The sequence below is a fragment of the Macrotis lagotis genome, chromosome 5 (assembly GCF_037893015.1).
Source record: "Macrotis lagotis isolate mMagLag1 chromosome 5, bilby.v1.9.chrom.fasta, whole genome shotgun sequence".
In the NCBI taxonomy this organism is placed as follows: Eukaryota; Metazoa; Chordata; class Mammalia; order Peramelemorphia; family Peramelidae; genus Macrotis; species Macrotis lagotis.
Window position 1 is genome coordinate 166,856,229 of NC_133662.1, and position 17,273 is coordinate 166,873,501.

Here is a 17,273-nt window from a genome sequence, read left to right on the forward strand (position 1 = left end):
CATGAGTTCTTTAGATTTCTCTTTGTTGAACTGATGAGGAGTATTAAGATTATCATAGTTAATCATCACACAATGCTACTTTTAATGTATATAATGTTCTCCTGGTTCTGTTCATTTCACTCAGCATCAGTTCATGTTAATCTTTCTTACAGGCTTTTCTGAAGTCCTCCCTTTCATGATATTTTTTTTTGTTTTTTGCAAGGCAAAAGGGGTTAAGTGGCTTGCCCAAGGCCACACTACTAGGTATTTATTCTCTGAAGCCGCATTTGAACTCAGGTACTCCTGACTCCAGGGCCAGTGCTCTATCCACTGTACTACCTAGCTGCCCCTCTTTCATGATTTCTTACAGAAAAAACAATAGTACTCCCTCACATTAATATATAACAATCTGTTCAGCCATTTTCCAATTGATGGGCATCCCCTCAATTTTCAATTCTTTGTTACTATAAAAAGAGATGCTTAAATATTTTTGTATATGTGGGTCTTTCTCCCTTTTTTTATGATCTCTTGGAATACAGTTCTAATAATGGCATTGCTGGATTAAAGGGTATGCCTTTTGGGTGTAGACTATTGTAAAAACTTCTTTTTTGTAAATTTAAATATTTTATTCATTTGTTTTTCCAACCACAAGCAAAGGTAATTTTTTAACCTATCATTTTTTGCAAGATTTTGAGTTTTACAATTTTTGCCTCCCTTCCTTCCCTCCCCCTTCCATTGACGGAAAGCAATCTGATATAGGCTCTGTATTTATAGATTGATATTGAACATGTTTTGAGAGAAGAATCAGATCCAAATGGAAGAAAGAAAACATTAGAGAGAAAAAAATGACACTATGTATGACAAATTTCAAAAATTGATGTTAGTAAGCCTTGGTCTATATTTAAATTTCCCAGTTCCTTCGCTGGATATGGATAGTATTTTCTATCACAAATCTTTTAAAATTGTGTTTGATTATTGTACTGATAAAATCAACAACTCCATCATGGTTGATCATGGCCTCATGTTGTTGTTAATGTGAATAATGTTCTTCTGGTTCTGCTTATGTCAGTCAGCATCAATTCATGCAAATCTTTCCAGGTCTTTCTGAAATCCCATCCCTCACAATTTCTTATAGAAAATAGTGTTCTCTCATATATGTATAACCACAATTTGCTTAGCCATTCCCAAACTGGTGAGTATCCCTTCAATTTTCAATTCTTTGTCACTAAAAAAGAGCTGCTATGAATATTTTTGTACATGTGGGATTTTTCCCTTTTTCATTATCTTTTTAGGATATAGACCCAGAAGTGGTATTGCTGGATCAAGGGGCTTGCATATTTTTACTGCCCTTTGGGTATAATTCCAAACTGCTCTCCAGAAAAGGTTGGATCAGTTCACAGCTCAAAAACAATTCATTAGTGTCCCAGTTTTCCCACAAACCCTCCAACATTGATCATTTTTCTTTCTAGTCATATTGACCAATCTGAGAGGTATGAGGTGATACCTCAGAGATATTTTAATTTGCATTTCTCTAATCAATAATGATTCAGAGCAGTTTTTTTAAGGGGAAAATGGGGTTAAGTGGCTTGCCCGAGGCCACACAGCTAGGTAATTATTAAGTGTCTGAGACCGGATTTGAACCCAGGTACTACTGACTCCAAGGCCGGTGCTTTATCCACTATGCCATCTAGCCGCCCCACAGAACAGTTTTTCATATGACTACAGATAGTTTTGATTTTTTTGTCTGAGAATTGCCTTTCCACATGCTTTGACAACATCAATTGGGGAATGTCTTGATTTTTTAATAAATTTGATTTAGTTCTCTATATATTTTAGAAATGAGTACTATGTCAGAAACACTAGTTGCAAAAATTGTTTCCCAACATTACATTCTTTTTAATCTTGGTTTAAAATGGAAAATAGTATGCTTTGATCTGCATTCAGATCATAATTTTCTCTGGATGTGAATGGTTTTTCCATCATGAGTTCTTTAGAATTGTCTTTGTTGAACTGATGAGGAGAATTAAGGTTATTATAGTTGATCATCACACAATGATCTCCTGGTTCTGTTCATTTCACTCAGCATCAGTTCATGTTAATCTTTATTACAGGTTTTATGGTTTTGTTAGTGCAAAAACCTTTTAATTTCATGTAATCAAAATTATCCAGTTTGTTTTTTATAATGTTCTATATCTCTTCTTTGGTCATAAACTGCTCCTTTTTCCATAGATCTGACAGGTAAACTATACTTTGTTCTTCTAATTGGTGTATAATATTACTTTTTATATCTAGATCCTCCACCCATTTCAACCTTATGTTGCTATAGGGTGTGACATTTTAATCTAAGCCTAGTTTCTGCCATACTATCTTCCAGTTGTTCCCAAAAGCTCATAAGTTTTTGTCCCAGAAGCTGGTATCCTTGAGTTTACCAAATAGTAGATTACTATAATCATTTACAATTGTCTCTTTTGCACCTAATCTTTTCCACTGTTCCACCACTCTATTTCTTAGCCAGTACCAAACAGTTTTGATGACTGATACTTTATATGATTTTAGGTCTGGTATGGCTAGGTATTTTTTTCATTAATTCCCTTGATATTCTTGACCTTTTGTTCCTCCATATGAATTTAGTTACTATTTTTTTTCTAGTCACCAAAATAATTTTTTTGGAAGTTTGATTAGTATGACACTAAATAAGCAATTTAATTTAGGTAGAATTGTCGTTTTGATTATATTATTTCAGTCTACCCATGAGCAATTGACATTTGCCCAGTTGTTTAGATCTGATTTTATTTGTGTGAAAAGTGTTTTATAGCTATTTATAAGTTTCTAAGTGTGCCTAGGTAGGTAGACTCCCAAGTATTTTATGCTTTCTGAAGTTATTTTTAATAGGGTTTTGCTTTTTACCTCTTGCTGCTGTATCTTGTTAGTAATATATAGAAATGCTGAGGATCTATATGGGTTTATTTAAATCCTGTGACATTGCTAAAGTTGCCAATTGTTTCCAATGTTTTTAGATGATTTTCTAGAGTTCTGTAGGTACATTCAGCTGTAAAGATAGTTTTGTTTCTTCCTTACTGATTCTGATTCCTTCAATTTCTTTTTCTCCTCATTGCTAAAGCTAACATTTCTAATACAATATTGAAAAAAGTTGTGATAACAGGCATCCTTGCTTCACCCCTGATCTTACTGAGAATGCTTCTAGTTTATTCCCATTATGTATAAAGCTTATTGATAGTGTTAGATAATAAACTGCTTATCCTTTTAAGGAACATCCCATTTATTCCTATGCTCTTTAGGGTTTTTAGTGGGAATGGATGCTACATTTTGTCAAAAGCTTTTTCAGCATCTATTGAGATAATCATATTATTTCTGCTAGCTTTGTTATTGATATAGTCAAATTATGCTCATAGTTTTCCTAATATTGAATTAACCCTGCATTCCTGGAATAAATGTGGCTTGATCATAGTGAATTATACTAATGATAACTTGCTGTAATCATTTTGCCAATATTTTAGTTAAATTTTTTTCATCCATATTCATTAGGGAAATTGGTCTATAATTTTCTTTTTCTGTTTTGACTTGTCCTTATTTCGTATCAGCACCATTTTGGTGTCATAGAAGAGATTTGGTAGAGCTCTTCATCTATTTTTCAAATAATTTATATAAAATTTTAATCAATTGTTTCTTGAATGTTTGGTAGCATTCACTTGTGAATCCATCTGTCCCTGGAGATTTTTTCTTAGGGAATTCATTAATGACTTGTTGAATTTCTTTTTCTGAGATAGAGTAATTTAAGTAATTAATTTCCTCTTCTTTTAACTTGGGCAATTTATATTTTTATAAATATTCATCCATTTCACTCAGATTATTGGCACACAGGCAAAGTAGTTCTAAATTATTGCTTTAATTTTCTCCTCATTGGTGGTGATTTCACATTTTTTTCATTTTTGATATTAATAATTTGGTTTTCTTCTTTTTTTAATGAAATTAACCAAAGGTTTATTGATTTTATTGGTATTCTCTTAAAACCAATTGTTGATTTTATTTATTAGTTCAATAGTTTTCTTTCTTTCAATTTTATTAATTTCACCTTTAATTTCCAGAATTTCTAATTTGATATTTGAGGATTTTTAATTTGTTCTTTCTCTATTTTTTAGTCATATGCTCAGTTCATTGATCTCCTCTTTATTTTATTCATGTAAGCATTTAGAGCTACAATATTTCACTATCAACTTCTTTGGCTGTATCTCCTAAGTTTTGGTATGTTGTCTCATTGTCATTATCTTGATGAAATAATTAATATTTTCTATGATTTTCTATTTGAGCCACTAATTTTTAAAATTAGATTACTTGGTTTCCAATTAGTTTTAGGTCTATCACTCCATGATCCTTTATTGAACATAATTTTTATTCCATCATGATCTGAAAAGGATATTTTCAATATTTCTGCCTTACTACATTTGATTATGAGGTTTTATGCCCAAATACATGATCAATTTTTGTGTAGGTGCCATGTACCACAGAATAAAAGGTATATTCCTTTGTATCACCATTCAGTTTTCCCCAGAGGGTTATCATGTCTAAGTTTTCTAACATTCAATTCACCTCCTTAACTTTCTTCTTATTTATTTTTACAGTAAGATTTATCTAATTTTGAGAGAGGCTGAGGTTTCCCCACATAGAGATTTTTTGTCTATGTATTCCTATACCTCATTTGGCTTTTCCTCTAAGAATTTGGATGTAAAATTGCTTGGTGCATATATGTTTAATATTGAAATTACTTCATTGTCTATGGTACCTTTTAGGAAAATATAGTTTCTGTCCTTATCTCTTTTAATAAGATTTATTGTTGCAACTGCTTTGTCTGAGATAAGGATTACTACACCTGTCTTTTTCACTTCAGTTGAAGCATAATATATTCTGCTCCAGCCGTTTACCTTTACTCTGTGTGTAGCTCTCTGCTTTCCTGTATGCAGCATATGATAAGATTCTGGTTTTTCATCCACTCTGCTGTCCACTTCCATTTTATAGGAGAATTCACATTCACATTAATAATTACTAACATTTTATTGCCCTCCATGCTATCTCCCTTTCATTTGAATTTTCCCCTTCTTTCACCTTATACCTCTTCCCCAGTATTTTGCTTCTGAATACTGTCTCCCTCAATGTGTTTTCCTCTTCTACCCACAGCCTTCCTCTTTTATTCCCCCTTTCCCTTTTCCCTTCTATCTTTCCCTTCCCACTTCCATCAATCCCTCCTCCCTCCCCCCCCCCTTCCCCTCCTAATATTTGAAAATACTCAACTGGTGTATGTGCATTAATCCCTCTTTGAGTCAAATTCCATGAAAGTAAAATTCAGGAAGCTCTCAACTCCTCCCTTCTTTCCCTCTATTGTAATAGGTCTTTTACACTTTCTCATGTGATATAATTTAGCTCATTCAACCTCCCCCTCTTCTCATATCTCTTTACAGACCTCCCTTTTTTAACGAAATAATTTAAAAAAAAATCACTCCATCAACACCATGGACATATCATGAATATCCATACCTTCAGCCTAAGTATATTCCCTCTAATAGAATTACAATTCTCAAGAGTTATAAGCATTTTTTCCCAGGCAGGGATGTAACCAGTTTAATCTAATTGGATAACAGATTTTTTTTCTTTTTCCCTGTTAACTTTTTCATGTATCTCTTGAATTTCCTTTTGGAAGATCACATATTCTGTTTAGTTCTTGTCTTTTCATCAGGAAAGATGAAAACTCACCTATTTCATTAAATTTTCATCTTTTCCCTTAAAGAGAAGGCTCAGTTTTGTTGGATAGTGGATTCTTGGTTGTAATCCAAGCTCCCTTAGTCTCTGGAATATCATTCCAATGCATCAATGCCTTAAGTTGGATGTAGCCAGGTCCTGTGAAATCTTGAGTGTTGAATTGCTTCTTTCTGATCACTTGCAGTATTTTTATCTTGATCTGATAATTCTGAAGTTTTACCACAATATTCCTTGGTGTTTTCATTTTGGGATTCTTTTCAGGAGGAGATTGATGGATTTTTTTCAATGACTATTTTGCCCTCTGGTTCCAGGATAGCATGGCAATTCTCCTTAACTATGTCCTGAAGTATGGACCAGGCCCTTTATTTGATCAGGTTTTTCAAGTAGTCCTATGATTCTTAAATTGGCTCTGCTGGATCTATTTTCCAGGTCAGTTGTTTTGCCTATGAGGTTACATTTTCTTCTGTTTTTTTAAAAATATTGTTTAATAGATTCTTGGTGTCTCAAGAATTCATTAGCTTCCACAGATTCCAATCTGTTTTATCTGTTTTTCAGAGAAGAATTTTCCCTATTGCTTTTGCATTTCCTTTTCCATTTGGTCAATTCTATTTTTAATGGCGTATTATCCTTTTCTATTTGCCCATGTGTGTTTTTGGGGGAATTATTTTCTTTTTGCATTTGTCCAATTGTATTTTTAAAGAATTTGTTTTCTTCTGTCATTTTTATTGTAAGGTATTAATTTTCTCTTGCATAGTGTTAATTTTCTCTTGTATTTCTTTCCTAATTTTTCTATTTGATTTTTAAATTCTTTTCTGATCTCTTCTTAAGTCTTTCTGGACTTCAAAGCTTCACATATAGCATCCCTTCTGTCTTTCTTTTCTGAGCTAGTGTTCCTATCTCCAAAGAAACATTCTATAGACTCTGGCTTTGTGCTGGCCTTTTTTCATTTCGGGATGTTAGTTTCCCTAGGGTCTTATATTGGGGGAGAGGTTGGTTTGCAAAACTTTGATGTTGAGAACCTTAGAAGTCTTGCCCACTAGGGTTAGAAACTCGAAGAAGTTACTCAGTGGATCAATTAATTCTAAATGCTAGAAACTTTCTCAGATTATCTCTGTTGGGGGTGTCAGCAGCCCATTCCCTAGACTTAGGGCTGGATCTGGGCTATCCTCATGCAACTCGGTGACTGGGTTAGGTCATCAGAACTGGAAATACCAGATAGTTTCTCTGGATAGTCAGTGCTGGGGAAATTCTGGTGCCTACATCCAAACCTTTGGGAAAAATACAGACACCTGGGGCTGTTTCTGTGTACTGGAGAACACCAGGCCTTCCCACAGGAACACTGGAGTTCTGATAGAGGTTTTCCAGACACCACTGGAGTTCTCCTAATCTGAATATTGGAGCTCTCCCAGTCCATCCATCAAGCACAGTGCAAAGGCTTGTGCTCCTGCAGTGATTCTCAGGTTATTCCCCCACCTCATCCTACAGTCCCTGTACTGGGTCTCTGCTTTCTGCCCTGGGTATGCCCATGCTCCCCTGTGATAGATCTTGCTGGAAGATGTTCCCCTCTGTCCTTTTGAGGATCCTGTCGATCCACAAGTCCATTAATAGGCTTGATTCATGGCAGTTCTGAAGGAAAACCAGAAGAGTTTAAAGCAGTACCTGGCTTCTCTCCACCATCTTGACTGGAAGAACTTCTTAACTAGTATTCTTACCTCTAGACTATTCATGTTCTAATCATTCTTTATGTCACTATCTATTTTCTCCTCACTGCACCACAATGATCAAGTCATCAGTATAACCCAATTGTCAAGCTAACAAAATTAAATATCTGATTCTAACATACAAGGCTCTCCAAAATCTGTTTCCAATGTACCTATGTAACCTTGTTTCACATCCTCTATGCCAAATTCTACTATGCAGCTAAGTAGGACAGTAGATAGAGCACTAGATCAGGAAAAGAGTTCAAATTCAGATTGTGTGATCCTAGGCAAATTTGCTTAATGTGGTGTCTGTCTCAGTTTCCACATCTGTACAATGGGTATAATAGCACCTACTTCCCAATGTTGTTATAAGAATAAACTAAAATATTTAGAAAGTACTTTGTAAATTTTAAAACACTATTTAGGTGCTAGCTGTTATTTTTATTACTTTCTGTAACCTATTTTCATTCTACTCTCTATGATTTTGCTTATCCCAATCTTTGAATTTACTTCAAAATACAATGTATTCTCAGACTCCTGACAATTCTCTACTTTCTTCAAGAATTGAATTAGGTGACATATCCATTAGGAAGTCTTTCCATCTTCAAGTATATTTTCTGCACTCAAAATGAATATGATTTTTTTTTACTATTCAGTTCACTCATAGCACATTGCAAGATCTTCTCCTTTGTACTAATACCAAAGTTGTGTAGATCTTTCTGCTGCTCTCTTCCCATTCCCCAAGAACATAATAAGTTCTTAAGAGCAGGATCTTTGCTCTATCTATTCTTTTAATCTTAACCCATAGCACATCCATCAAATAAAAACTTTCATTCCTTTATTCCTTTGTATTAAAAACTTCTCTTTTTCAAATCCTCTTTTAAAATTTAAATATTCTTCAAAGGGACAAAATGTTAGATCATTAATGCTGGATGCTACATTATGTCAGATTTATTTTATGAACAAAGAAAATAATAGGTGCTTGGTTGGAAAAGTGGAGGTGGAGGCAGGAAGACAAATTTCATTTACTCTGAGATTTGGTTTAACAAAGAGCCCATTGAAACCCAGAGCAGTTGAGATTATTACAGATGTGGAACCTTAATATTGCTGAATATTTTGAATATTCTAGGATGTGCTTACCTAGGAGCAGAATATATAACTTCATACTTAGCTGAGAAGGCCCTCTAGTTCAAAATATCTCCACTATCACTTGTCAGTGGTGGCAGAAATTCCCTCATTAAAGATTTATTCTTTTGGCTTAAGTTTGTGCTTTCCATTTAATGTTCTTTTAAAATGGAAATGCTTTTGGGAAGGATGAATCATTAAGTCAGTACTTTAGCATTAATTATGTTCTTTAAATTAGTTTCATCTGTGAAAGGGGAAAGCTCATGGAGGAATGAAAGAACTTGGTATGAATGAAAGGGCTTGATATTATGGGCAAAAGAATACTTTAAAAAAAAAGACAGACATAGAAAAAAACATGGAAGGGTAATGAATATAAATTCTGCCTATTTCATACTTTTACTTTTTATTATGCCTACTGACCCTAGAGCAAAGATTCTTAACCTTTTTTGCTGTTCATGGACTCAAATGTCTGTCTGATGATGACTATGGACCTCTTCCTGTATAATATTTTTAAATGCACAAAATAAAATACACAAAAGAAACTAATGTATATGGAAATACAATCATCAAAATATTTTTCAAAAACATTCACAAACTCTGGGTTAAGAACTCTTCTCCTAATTTAACTCAGGCATTTGACTAGAAACAAGAGTAGATTTTAGGAAATTCCAGTATAGGAACATAGGATTGATAACCTTATCACTTTAGAAGCTTTATTGTTAAAAGGTCAAAACAGACAATTCAAAGAAAAATAGAAAATTGAAACTTTTCACATTGTATACTCTTCTCAGTTTTCTTTGTAAGATTGTCACACATTTTCTAGGTTTTGTCCTGGTCTATCATTCAATGATCTTTGTCTCTGTCACTTCATCAGGTGACATTCATATATTTATTATACTTCTTTGTTATATTCCTTATGCTGATGATTACTGAATCTCTCTCTCTCTCTCTCTCTCTCTCTCTCTCTCTCTCTCTCTCTCTCTCTCTCTCTCTCGTTCCAGTCCCTCATCACCAATTGCACTATTGGACAGCTCCTACAAGATATTCTACAGACCTGGCAAACTCAACAGGCCCCAAAGAGAATACCTCCTTTTCCAAAGTCACTTATCCTCCTCTCTTCCCTATGTCTGCCAAGAGCATTGCCTTCCCCCCCAGTCAATCACAATGGTAAATTCAAGTTTGTTATTTGTCTCTTTCCTCCACTTCTATATCCATAGTCAATCATTTGACAAGATTTGTCAATTTTTTCCCCTTATACCGTCTTTCACATCTCTCTTCTTTTCTCCACTCACATAGTTCTCATTTTGTTCATATGCTATCACTTTCTCACTCTGACTTTTGTTAAGAGTTCCTTTACAACAATCAAAAATAATCTAAATTACACTTCTGAGCATGTCATACCCTGCTCTAAAACCTTCAGTCACTCTTTTATCTCTTGAATATAATACTTCTTAACTGGCACTGAAAATTCTCTATGATTTGGTTCTCACTTTCAAGACATTTCATATTATTATCATTCAAATAGTCAATTTTCCAGCCACACTGGATGAATGAGTATTCTCTAAAGTTGGTATTTGATTGCTTGATTCTGTCTTCACTTAGACTGATCCTCATACATAGAATTCATACTGTTCTCATATTCATAACTTAGAATTTGCTTCTGAGACTCTGCTCAAGTAGCACTTCCTTTATAGTTATTTCCCGATCTCAATTTTAGTGTGATTTTCCTCCCGAAATTATCTTTAAATTTTCTGATCTGCATACATGTAACAGTTCCTAGAATGGAGTTACAACTGTTTTTTTTTCTGGCTTTGCAGCACCAGTGCCTATTAGAGACTATTGATTTAGAGCTTGAAGGACCATTTAGAACAGTAACATTATTTTGCCCAAGAAGAAAATGAAGCACAGTCAGGGTAAAAGTCTTCCCCAAATTCACAGAGGTATGAATTGGCCTTTGAACCTAGTTCCAATATAAATAAGATCTTTACAAATGTTCATTCAATTTGAATTGGATTCAACAACTTGAATCCCCAAAGAATACACAGAATTATTTTTATGAAAGCATGGATAGATATGGCTTAGATGGTAATGTTATTACACAGATTCAAGATTGGGTTCAGACCAGGCCCAAAGAATAGTTATTTATGGTTCAAGGTCATCTTGACAGAAAATTTTCAGCAGAGCATTCCAAGATTCTTAGATTGGCCCAGTGCTGCTTAACAATTTTATCAATGACTTGAGTAGAGGCATGGATGACATATGGATCACATTTGTAAAGGACACAAATCTAGGAGGGACAGATAGAATCGGGATCCAAAAAAAACATCTTGACCAGGCCAGAATATTAGGCTGACTCTAAGAAGATGAAAAGATCATTGAATGAGAGCTGGAAGGGACTATAGAGCTTCTCTAGTCCAATTGCCTTCATTTACAGATAAGGGCACTTGGGCATAGAGAGGTGAAGTACCTTGCTTAAGGTCATACAATTAAAAGTATCATAGCTGGCATTTGAACTATTTCCTCTGACTCTCATGCTACTGATTTTTCCACTATTTCATGAAGCCTCTAACACAGGAATTCTTTTTTAGGTTTTTGCAAGGCATTGGGGTTAAGTGGCATGCCCAAGGCTACACAGCTAGGTAATTATTAAGTGTCTGAGGCCAGATTTGAACTCAGGTACTCCTGACTCCAGGGCCAGTGCTCTATCCACTGTTCCATCTAGCCACCCTTAACACAGGAATTGTTAACCTAGAGTCAATGAAATTAATTTAAATTTTTGATAATCAAATGGAATATAAATTGATTTCCTTTGAAAATATTAAACTTTTATGTTTCACCAGAATGAAAAAGTTATTGAAAGCAAAAAATGTTCAGAACCATTATTCTAAGTGCTGTAAAGCCCATGGGTAGATAAAGCAACCATACTGATGAAATTATAAATGCTTTAATAAAGTATCAATGATATACCCTTTTTCAATTCATAGATATTCTATTTAAGAAATACAATAATTGAATATCAATATATCATTCTTTGAAGGCCACTTAGAGTCCAAAAGAATTGCACTTCAGTTGAATGCATGATGACTTTTATACTTGTCTTCACATTTAATTGGGGATTTTAAAAAGGCCATAAGATAAGAGCAGTTTGTAGCTACTGACTGCACAGCATTGATGCTGGAAACTTATCTATCTCTTTTAAATATGAATTATATAAAACAAACATTTGAGAAAAAATTATTAAGCCACTAATGATCTTTCCATTTTCCCCTGTGACTTGCACAAAAAAACGTTAAACTACAAAAAAGGAAAATAAACCAACAAGTCATAGTTGTATGCAGCACAACAAACTTCTTTGCCAGACTGAACAATAGATAATCTTGTACATTTACTTGGGCACAATACCTACTTATAGCAGTTGCTTCTTCATCATCATCTGTAGTTTCAATCACTTCTGAAATTCCGTTAATTAAATCAGGTGAACTATAAACAGCAACCTCTCTTCAGGAGAGGGGCGATGCCATTTTCTAACTATTTACATTTGATTTTTAAAGTGAAACAGTTACTTGCTCATTTCCTTTTGTGGTTTTAAACTTGATGGTTGTTCACCGGAAATGTCTAACTCAAGAAGTTGTAAGAAAAACAATACTCTTGCTCAGTTACAATCTGAAATATTAGCTATGAAAAGAATTATATAAAAGAATCATTCTGTCTAGCTTAAAGTAGGTGAAAAGTTAAGGAAACAAAGGTTGATTACTTTACTTTATTCCATAAGACACTATATTTGTAAAGATTTTATATATGTATACACACAGAGAAAAACAAAACTATATATTCCAGACCATCTCTTCTCCAATAAATCTAAGACTGTTCCCAGCAGGCAGTAATTCTAGTAACTAATTCATCAGCCTCTTCTCTATAGCACATCACATAGTCCCTTTTTCCAACAGTAGAATTTTAAGTGTTTCCAAACAGATTGGTACCTAGATATCTAAGTATGAAAAATAGCTTTAACAAATACTATCTGTCCATCTAACAGTTGAAGCAACATTCCTACATCTATTTTACATAAAACCTTTATCTTTAGGAGACTTTTTTTATTTATAATTAACCCTGTTAACCCTAGAATTGATCAGAAACATTATTTTTCAGAAGGAAAGCTCAGAAGGATACAGAAGTTTAATAATTTTCTTTAGGTCAGAGTCTGAACATCATTATCATCATCATCATCAACAACAACTATCACTCCAACAGTAACAAATATTTCCTAGACATTTGTTGAATGTCTTCAGCATTTGGAGTTATTTCACTAGACTCTGATGAAATAAAAAGGAAAAATAAGCCTATGGTATTGTGGGGATCAAATGCGATAACAATTGAAATCCTTTGCAAACTTATAGTACTGTAAATAAACATTAATGGTATGTTATTGAGTAGGAAGAAATGATGAATCTGAGAAATTCATAGAAACGTGAGAAAAATAAGCAGAATCAAAATAACTCTCTTCAAATGACTAAAACTGCAAAGTAAATAATTACTAAAATGAAGTTGAACTCTTCCATGACTGAAAATTCAATTGAAGACCCAGAAACCAAATAATGAGACATACCATCTCCCTCAAGGAAGAAAGATAGAGGCCAACTAGAACAGAGTCCTGGGTATACTTTGGATACAAACAGGGAAATGAGTGGTTTTGCTCAATGGATATTCTTTGTCATAAGTAAAGATTCAACTGGTCTGGAATGGAGAAGTGGAGTTAAATAACTAGCACATAAAGACATAAAACTTTTTTTAAATGTGCCTTACCTGGTGACAGAGTTCTTCCCACTGCTTTTGTAGCAACTCTATGCGTTCATTGAGGATAGAAATATCATCAGCATTAATGTATGTTGAGAGTGTATCCTTCAGGAGTGCCAGATGTGCCAAGTCATCTGTCCAGCCTCCAACAACATTTTCTAATTCCTTCATGAAAAGAAATCAATTTGAGTGTTTCTGTTTTCCCATCAACATGAAAGCCCTCATAAAACTCTTAATAAGTCACATAAAGTGGTATTTTTACTTTGATCACATTATTATACTTCTATATTATGAGAGTATATTTTTGATATATGGCTATTTAACTATGGGTTTCTTTCTTTTACTTTGGGTACCTCACTACTCAAACTTGCTCTATTTCTGTGATATTTGAAATCACAAAAACTAATTTTTGTCAGTCCCATTAATAACTAGTCAGGTTATTAGGCAGTTTGGTAAATTTTACTGGGAAAAAGTAAAATTTCTACTCTGAATTTTTGTGATGATTATTCCTTCCTTGCATCCCTCCTCTTTCTTCCCATGATCCCATTTAAATCCCACTGAAACTTGTTCTCTTCTAGTTTGGAATAATCCTGATGGCTTTAAAAAGACTGACTTTTAAATTTATCTCTCTATCTTTAATCTCTTTCATGTCCTCCATGTTTGAAATATCCACTCTATGAAACATTCATCTTTTTACACTATGAAGACATAAAATATATATACTTATAGGCATCCATAAGTTGCAGTGGATAGACTTATGATCAGGAAACCTGCCTCAGTCACTGACTAGCTGTATTATTCTAAACAAGTCCATTAACCCTTTGCCTCTCTCAACTTCCTGATTTGTAAAATGGGTTAATAATTATAACACTTTCCTTATGGGGTTACTGTGAAGATCAAATAAGATAACATGTATAGTGCTTTTTAAAACCTTAAAATGTTCTATAAGCAGTAGTAGTCATTATTATATATATATATATATATATAAAATATGCAGATAAATTATGTTGTTGTTGGTATACATGGTAGACAATCTAATGTTGTTGAAAAATAATTATTTAAGCTACTAACAGTTATCATTTATTTTATAAATCTATACATTATAATGCCCCAATAATGATATTCCACTACCTCAAAAATGGTCTTGCAATTCTTTGACAGGTTACTCCTTTTGTAATTCACATAGTTTTGGTTCTCCAACAGCCTTCTAATGTTGGGTTCCAACTAATTGATCATAAAACCATGTACTTTTTAAAGCTTTTTACATAGGTTTTTGTCTCTACAAAGAAGCAAGGACATTTAAAGTATAATTCCAGGGCCTAACATTCTAGATAATTTGGATATATTACCCTTTAGTCACTATCAGTCCTTCAGTTTGCTGTTGATGGTAGCAGATTAATGATTTCAACTTTAAAAGACTTTGGAACTAATCCAGGTATCTACTGTGTCTATCTCTTCTTGTCTGAAGCTAAGAGGAGGGAGGCTAGGAAACTAGATTAAATTTGATTTCACAAACAAATACTGAGCACCTGCTATGTGCAAAGCAATATGTCAGGGCTTGTTGAAACTGACTCACCTTAACAACTTTCATAATTATAACTTTTTTTCCAAAAATAAAAATTTTCTCTTTCTCAACCACCGACTAGTTGTGTAACCTTACCTTGGGGATCACTTTACTTAACTTCCCAATAATGAAATTAGATTAGAAGGAACTTCAAGTTATTACATGTCTACTAGGGGCACTTAATTGATTTAGAGGATAGAACATTGGATCTGGGGATTGGCAGTCTAGTGTTAAAATTCAGCTTCATACATTTACTAACTGACCTTGGGCAAGCTATTAAACTTCTGTCTGCCTCAATTTCCTCAACCATAAACTGTGGATAACAATAGCACCTACCCCACAGGAATGCTTTAAGGGTCAAATGAGATGATATATGTAAAGTGAAAGGAACAAAGCAGCACTTGATAAAGGAGTGCTTTCTTCCTTATACTAGATGTATGTCTATTAATATAGAAATGACTTCTTAATGATATTAATTTCAGGAGCATAGTATTTAGGGAGTTGTCTATATTAGTTACTGATTTGTTTCCAAGTACAATTTTAGATGCTGATTGTAATCTTTAAATATTTTTGCCTTAGGAACTTGAAAATGCCATCTCCCTCCAAAAACTCTTAATATATGCAATATATATCACTATTAGGTTTCCACAAATCAAATAAAAGGAACCAGGAAGCAGGCTGGGTTCTTTAGAAGGTAATTGTCTGTAGAGTTTCTTGTTTTGGCAAGTTTCTTGAATGCTAACAACTAAAGAATGGAACTGGTCTTTCCTTATAATAAGATCCTTTGAAGTTGTTATGTTCATAATTCTTTTACACTCACATGCTGAGTTTAAGTCTACATCTGATGAATACTTAAGATTAATTTTGTTAATTTCATCAATTGTCATAAATCATATGTATATGATTCTCCCTAAAATAATCTACCTTCTATATAAATAATCTACCTAAAAATAACTGATTTATACCTGTAGATAGATACAGGGATTTATTTTTACTATTAAAAGTAAGGTACTCACTTTGGCATCACCAATATGACAAGTGAAATGATAGAGAAAATTAGGGTGACTTTTATGTAAGGCTGACATGCAATTTTGAAAGTGTTCCCTAATTTTTCTCAATGTGGAGGAGGGGGGAGGGAAGTGGTAGAGGAAGTATAACTTTGTTTGGAAAAATATTACAAAGACATAAGTAGTGAGAAGAACCCTTGGATGGGAATCATGCTAGATTCAGGCTCTAGTACTTATTAGTTGTGGGACCCTGGGCAAGTTATTTAAATTCTGTGAGTCTCAATATCCTTATCTGCCAAATGAAAAGAGCATACTTGCACAATCTACCATATGGTCTTATGAGGGAAGCACTATATAAACCCTAGAGGAATCTATAAATATGAGGTATTGATTATGCTTTCAACTGCATTATTACTAGACGTTCAAAGGTTACCTTGCAACGCATTTGCTCTGCATGAAGCTCATCATGATGATCTGGCAATGGCTGGGCAAGCTTTTTTTTGAAGGCTCTCAATTTTTCTAGGGAATCAGCTATTCCCTTTTCACATTTTTCCCAATCCTAAAGAGAAGGAAGAAGAAGCTTCATGAGTCTTCTAGCAGGAATATGGAGTAAAGGAGAATTGTCTAATAAGTTTTTCAAAAATTAGTTTGGAAAAAAATTCTCTCTAAAGTTTGTTCTATATCTTAAAATACAATATTAAGATTAAAAAAAGAAAGCACAGTGAAGGATTTATGCCACTAGAATACAGAAACAGTGGGGTTACAGTCAAAACTTAGTGCTCAATTCATGTACCTGATAACACTATTTTCTTTACCAATATCACTGTTTATTTTTCTCCCTATATGACCTCTCTGGGGTACTCCTAAAGAACCCTTCACTGTATTCAAAAATTCTCATTCACTTCTTCAAATTCCCTCTTGTCTAAATATCTTCAAGTCTTAGTCTAGGTAATAAATGATTAATGAATACAACACTCCCAAAGATGGCTGGAAATGACAACAACAACATTTCTTTTTCTGATTATAATTTAAATATGCACATATATAAAACATTTTTATAAAATTCTCAAATAAATTAATCTAGTTTATGTAAACAAATCTGTTAGCAGTAAATAATTTTTGCTGATCATTAAAGTAGTGTAATAGTTTCTTAGTCTACTTAATAAGAACAGAAATTTAGGGAGTTTAACATGTGGTAGTTTTTTAATCCATGGTGAACTGAATTATAATGAATCCATTTTCTGCATGCATAGTCACTGTCTTAATTTGATTCACATTTGCTTGGAGACAGTAACAACCAACAAGCTAAAAATATGTTAGGGTATTTTTTTA

At 33.6% G+C, this 17,273-nt stretch overlaps 1 protein-coding gene across 11 annotated transcripts in view; it reads right to left on the reverse strand.

Moving 5' to 3' along the window:
* The window catches only part of SYNE1 (spectrin repeat containing nuclear envelope protein 1), a 598,518-nt gene that overhangs the window by 60,340 nt on the left and 520,905 nt on the right, over window positions 1-17,273 (reverse strand). For all 11 annotated transcript variants that reach the window (XM_074187858.1, XM_074187854.1, XM_074187849.1 and 8 more), the window contains 2 exons: window positions 16,375-16,500; window positions 13,380-13,535 (listed from right to left, as the gene is read on the reverse strand). In XM_074187858.1, coding sequence (XP_074043959.1) covers window positions 13,380-13,535; window positions 16,375-16,500 — 282 coding nt within the window. The remainder of the gene's footprint in view (window positions 1-13,379; window positions 13,536-16,374; window positions 16,501-17,273) is intronic.